The sequence below is a fragment of the Cyprinodon variegatus genome, unplaced genomic scaffold (genome assembly GCF_000732505.1).
Source record: "Cyprinodon variegatus isolate N-32 unplaced genomic scaffold, C_variegatus-1.0 Scaffold1762, whole genome shotgun sequence".
NCBI classification, from domain to species: Eukaryota; Metazoa; Chordata; class Actinopteri; order Cyprinodontiformes; family Cyprinodontidae; genus Cyprinodon; species Cyprinodon variegatus.
The window spans coordinates 86,368-92,820 of record NW_015152215.1 but is presented as its reverse complement, the minus strand read 5'-3'; the positions used below and the strand labels follow the sequence as shown (position 1 = coordinate 92,820).

Genomic DNA, 6,453 nt, shown 5'->3' with positions numbered 1-6,453 from the left:
TATTGATTATTGAGATAATCGTCAACTAATTTAATAAGGGAGACTTTAAACATGCTTTAAGCTGACAGAGCAGTAATTATTCCAAAATTGTAAAAAAAAAAAATCGACAATCTTTATTGTCTGCAAAATGCTCTATCCATAACTCCGCAAGTGGAAAAGTTTTAGTTTCGTCTGGTTTAATTTTGTAAAAAGTCTTCTTTAAGGAACCTTTGGCTATCAGATTATTAATCGATTTGCAAAATAATAGTTAGTTTCAACTCTAGTTCAGACCATGTCTTTCTTTTTGAGGGAGACAGAGTTTGCTTCCATATGGACCCTGATCCAGCTCTGTTCTTTAATGTGAACAGACAAACAAAGATAAAGTCCCATGAAGGTCCAGAAGGACTTTCCTGCTGTAAATGTACCTGGTATTGTAATTCTCATGATTAAACCAGTGTTTTTATTTATCCCTGTTGATTTCAGAGGTTTAAACTGATGAGCCTCTGTTCTCGGCTCATCCTCCCTGTTATCCGCTGAAAGTTCTGCTCTCTCCAACTTTCTTAATGCTTGATTGATCTGAAAGTCAAACGTCTGTCCCTGTGTGTGTCATTTATTCATTGTCATTACGTCCAACCTAAATGAGATCTGACTGCAGGGAAGAATTAACTGCTGTTGCAGGTTTATCTGTCCTTGCTGCGGATGTACCTCTCCCCCCCTGACTCTCACTACCTGGGGCCCATTACGATGGAGCTCACTGAGCCTAAGGCAAACCTGCAGGCAGCCCTGCAGGTCCTGGAGCTGCACCACAGCAAGCTGAACACCTCCAAGGTGACCACTTCTTTGACATTTTGCACTTTTAAACTTAAACTTTGTTTCTGAATCATTGCTATGAATAAAAGACAAGGGTTGAGGAACAAATTTCTGCTCTGATGAGACAAAATTAATGTATCAGAGCTGATTTATCCAAAATCATTTTTTAAACAAGTTTTTCTGCGGTGTCTTTCTAGGCTATTAATCTGCTCCCAGCAAACACTCAGATCCGAGAGATAAGGGTGTTTCTTGAGAGCGTCCTGGAGGAGAAGGCCCAGATGAAGCGCTGTAATCAGGTGTTGAAGAGTCTCCTGCAGGCCGAGTTCCTCCGGGTGAGTTCTGGGGTCGGTTATTTCCACACGAAGGGACAGCATGATGCCTCAGTGGCTCCCATGCAGAGGGAAATCCCAAAGGGAGCATTTGATGCATTCCCTTCAAAACCAAATGATACAGACCATTTAGGGGATTCATGATGATACTAAAACATTATTAGGACAGTAGGGCTGTGGTTTGGAAGTTAACTAGTCCTCAACCTCAGTAACTAGTGGATGACTGCATTTGAAAGATTTAAATTGTTCTTTTTTTAGGCATGCAGATGACTGTGGTTAGAAAAAATTTTTTTTAAAAGCTAATTATTTGTGTTTTATTTCAGGTGCAAGAGGAACGAATCTTCCATCAGCAGGTTAAATGTGTAATAACAGAAGAAAAAACCTGCAGAGTCTGCAAGAAGAAGATAGGAAACAGGTACAGCAATCTCTCATACAAGACATGGCTTATAATTCATTACGAGTAGGAAAATGGATACCTTTTTTTATCGATATAAAATCATAATCTGGTTTTTTTTTTTTCCTAAATCTTAATTGTTTATATCTGCTGTACAGTACCTTGCAAAAGGCTTAATGGCTCTTGACTTTATCATATTTTTCTTGCAGGAAAAAAACTTCCGTCTGTTTTAATCATAGACCAACAAGAAGTGATGTGTTGTGCAATTATTCTTATGATATAAGAATAATTTATATTTATTAATTATTATTATACCTGGAAGTCATGATAAAAAAAAAAAATCATCCATTACTTATAGATATGTTATTTGCACAAGAGAATTGTAATTAGCATTTGATGATTAGAACGATTTGGATCGTCGGTTAACAATCATTTATTCAGCCAGTAAATGTGGCCGTTGTGCAATTATTCTTATGATAAATGATAAAACCTGTAATAAATGTTCATTTTAATTTATAACTGCAGTTGGTTTTATTAATCATTAAGTAAACCACCATAAATTCTCAAACTGTCTCAAAAGGGTTGTTTCAAGCACTAGCGTTTAGAAACAGATTGTTTATATAAACCAATAAGGTACCACTTTATGCTAAAATATATTAAAAGTAATACTTTCCCTATTACAAATAAATATTCAGTTTAATCCTTAGCTAAAACACACAAACTACAAAGAGAATAAAACCAAAGTGGTGTCAGTGCAAATGAGGAATCTTGATAACAGAGGCCTCTAGACAATGGGCTCTCTGCAGAAATCCACTACTTCCTGAAATTAAGGCAGCGTTTGTTTCCTGTTTGCTTCTATTCAATGAACTGATTAATCCAGGTGTGCCTGACCTCAGTAACCATGGGCAGACACACCTGGATTAATCAGGTCATCCAGTAATGAAAGAAAGGAAACAGAAGAGCTGCATTGAGTTCAGGAAGTAGTGGAGTTGTGCATAGAGCCCATTAAGCAATTAATCAAGTTTTAGTTTAACTTCAGCACTGACCAATCATCAATCAGAGCAGCATCAGGTATGAAATAAAAACAGCTTTGGATGAAACCTGGAAGAAAGATGGGAGTACGGCAGCTTCTAGCTTTAGTATGCTAACACCTGTCAACACAATGAGCCATAAATCACACAGGGTCAGAGCGGTGAGGTTGCAGCCAAAGAGGAGCTAGCAGATGTTCTTGGTGGGCAGCTAGAAGCACCTGGCCATAGAAGGAATGGGAAAGGGAAAGAAAATGTGTGCTGGGATATGTTAGTTAAAGTCTGTTTATATATAGCTAGGATGCATTGTTTGCAAACATAAGCTTGTTGTCTAGAACTGGGTAGATTAACCATTTAAAGAGTAACAGGACACAGCCGTGAAGGGTTAGAGTTTGAAACCAATGGTCCAGACCCTTCATTTACCACCACCTTGGACAAATTTAGTGGTTGCATCATGCTGTGGGCTTGCTTTTTTTTCCAATAATAAAAGGGGCGCTGGTCTAAGCTGACAGTGAGACAGATGATGCTAAATACAGACCAGATACCAGCAGAAAACCTGCTGCATAAGAGCATGTTCAGTGTTAGAATGGCCAAGTCAAAGCTCAGACATAAATCTATTAGGAATCCATGACCGTCTCTCTCCATGTTATCTGACTTAGCTTGATTTATTCTCTAAAGAAAAATGAAAAACTTATCGAGTCCCTACAAAAAAGCTGATGACACCCCAAAAGGAATCCAAATTTTTATTTAAAAATGAAAAAATTATTAACTTTTTCCTTCCACCTTAGACAAAATGCGAATATAATAAATTATGTTTTTGGTTCTGTTACAACATGTGAAAAAACTTTGATGCTTTATGTCAATCTAATGCTTCTTACTGGAACAGATGATGATGATGATGATGATGCTACTAAATCTTCTTTCTTGTGGTTCTCTTTCAGTGCATTTGCCAGGTATCCTAATGGCGTGGTTGTGCATTATTTCTGCTGCAAAGATCGCAGCGTCTGCCCCACTGAGCAGTAAGAGCCGCTTCACACTGGGCCTGATAAACCCCCACCTTCTCCTCCACCCTTTGGACTCGGACATGTTGGAAGGACTAATATAAATAAAGTATTGATTTATTTTTGGCCTGAGACATCTCAGAGCAGAGCGGGGCCACAGTTTGAGCCTTTCTCTCGGTACACATGAAGAAACATTCGGAAAGACTCTCAAGAGGAAGAGAGAGGTCGATGCAGACAATCCAAAACGTGCTTCTGAAACACTGTAAAGGATTTGTTGCCTTACAGGCATGATTATTGACAGCTGGGATGACGGAGGTTTGTGCTGAGTATCTCTGATTATCACAGACTGGGCTTTTTTGGTTAGTTCCCTAGAGACCATTGATATGCCATACTGAGAGCTACAGTACTGTTAAACGCCTTCTGTGACTCTGAAGATTGTACCTGTGTGAAACAAGATGTCACTCATCACTTTCTGTTAGAGTATAACCAACTTTGTTGTTTCCCTAGAACATATCAGTTTTTGTCATTTAATATAATTTACAATTCAGTTTTTTTTCCCACCTAATCTATACCCAAATTAACCACTTGTTTTTTATTTTATTCAATTTAATCAGTTCAATTGTGGGTTGAGGAATAGAGTTTATCACCATCACTGGTCTGCCTTTGTTAGTTGGGATCTGTTACAGTAAATATATTTACCATAGGTTTGGACTGTTTACACAAAACCTAAAAGAAATAACATCACCAAGGCTTATTAATCAGTTTTAAAACTGTAGCAGTATTCACTTCAACACCTTTTTATCATTTTTTATTTCCAACTTTAACTGGAAGCTTGAATTTTTGTGTTTTCTCTCACTAAGAGAGAAAATGTTAGTCCTGCACTTTAAATTGATTCTATGATTTTTTTTTTTTTTTATACTGTAATTATACTAAACCTGAGAGGAAGGGTAGATATTTGAAGGCAATATTGTTCTGAAATGTGTCTGTTTGCTGTTTCTCTAGTGAGAAGTTCAAGGAGCAGAGATGTTTTCTTTACTAAAAATTAAAAAAGCATGCAGCGTTTGCTGGGTCATTTCTCCTTATTTGATTTAACCTTTAAGCTCACAAATTCATAAACAAACAGGTTTTAGATGCTAAACATGCATGGTAACATTACTATTGAGAATGAAACTAAAGCTTTTTAAGTAAGTAAGTTTAAGATTTGTATTTTTTTGTTTTCATCTACAAAAATGTGAAATCAAATGTTCCATCTGATAGAATACAAGCTTAGAAGTTACAAATACAAGGTTACAGCTAAGAAACAATAAAAGTATAAATCACTAATTTAAACAATCATAAATTTCCAAGTATAAATTGCAAATATATGAGCATTAAATTACAGATTTAAAGCACTGAATAAGAATTGTACAAGTTGAATTTCGGTTGACTACAGTAAACAAAACAAATGATTGATTTAATATTGACTTAAATGTACAAATGTTGTTACTCATGTATCCTTTTTGAGTTATATTAGCACATAATGGTGTTTGAGGACTGGCCAGCCTCTTAAACATTTACATAAAATTTTTACTGGGACAAATATCCCCATTCTAGACTTTTAATGATTTATTTAAACATTTCTTCTTTCATTCAGGAAGGAATTGAATGAGCTAGCGGTGTCCCAATCCAACTTTTTAATTGCTGATATGACATCAAAATAGCAGCTTTGAGTTCTGTATGATACCAATATTGACCCAATAAGATATCAGGACAAAAGATACTCAAGTTGTTCGAAAGTCAAAAAAAGGCTGATTAGGTACAACAAGTATGAGAAAAACGCATCCCTTTATGTTTAACTAATGCGTTGCATAAATTTTATATTAAAAAGGAAATTCATCTGTTGAATAAATTATAATTTAGAAGACTGGAAAATTGTGCGAGACAGGTTTTGAACTCAGCAGTAGCTTGTTTTTCAACCTCCAGAAGGTAAAAGCCACATCGCAGCGTAACATCTGCTGTGGTGACGGCGCTCTGTGTGCAGGATACAAGCACGGCTACATAGAAATACTAAAGCTGATTACATGATGGAGCCAAGTCCATCTATCTGTGCTCATATCAGACATTTTAGATGCAAGTTGATATAAGTTGATCAGCAGATCCCTTCTTGAAACAACATTTTGTTGAATTTCTAAAAAGAACGAGGTGCATGAGTTAAAGCTGATTGAGCAAGTATACATGTTTCACTTCACTATAATGACCTTTGGAGATGTTAATGATTTTTATTGGTGATCATGTTTGCTGTGTTTGCAGTTTGCTCTGGAATTTATGTGAATTTTCTTAAATTAATGGTTATTTAACGTCTTCATATTAGAATAAAAAAGAAACTGTATGTGTGACTTTACACACACCTTAAAGACATTTAAAGCAGATGAAAATAATGCAAAAATACATTTAATAAACATGAAATATGCAAACTGATAGAAGTAAAAGTAAAAGATTGCTGACTGGTTATTGAAATCTCGTTGCCATTGAGGTGTCCAATTACTGTTTGAACCTTTTTTGGGGGGGGGTTTCACTCCTAGCAAATCCCCTCCCATCAGGGCCTTTTAGATATTTACTTTAAAAACTGATATTACATCATAATTTGTCACTATTTTTAAGCTTTTCTTATAAATCAACTTCAATCCCTCTAAAAACTAACAAACTTTCAGTTTCAGGATCTAATTCCTCTAAACACCTATTTAATTATAGCATTTTTTTCATTAAAAAAACAACTAAACAGCCCATTTATGTGGTAAATAAAGTTCTCTTTTCTTTCCCCCTCATTGATTACTAAAAATGTCAACATGACAATTTTTTAAACACTATTAACACAAAATCCTTCCCCAAATGTGCCAGGGCTTTCACATTGAGATCTTTTTATTGTGTGTATT

General features: G+C 35.8%; 1 protein-coding gene across 1 annotated transcript; it reads left to right on the top strand.

The window, feature by feature from the left end:
- The first annotated feature begins 189 nt into the window (after positions 1 to 189).
- On the top strand, positions 190 to 6,247 carry LOC107104486 (vam6/Vps39-like protein). The gene is made up of 4 exons (XM_015404485.1): positions 190 to 807; positions 987 to 1,121; positions 1,442 to 1,533; positions 3,482 to 6,247. Exons 1-4 carry the CDS (start codon positions 679 to 681, stop codon positions 3,561 to 3,563), a joined length of 438 nt encoding a protein of 145 aa, XP_015259971.1. The 5' UTR covers positions 190 to 678; the 3' UTR covers positions 3,564 to 6,247.
- The last annotated feature ends 206 nt before the right edge of the window (positions 6,248 to 6,453 follow it).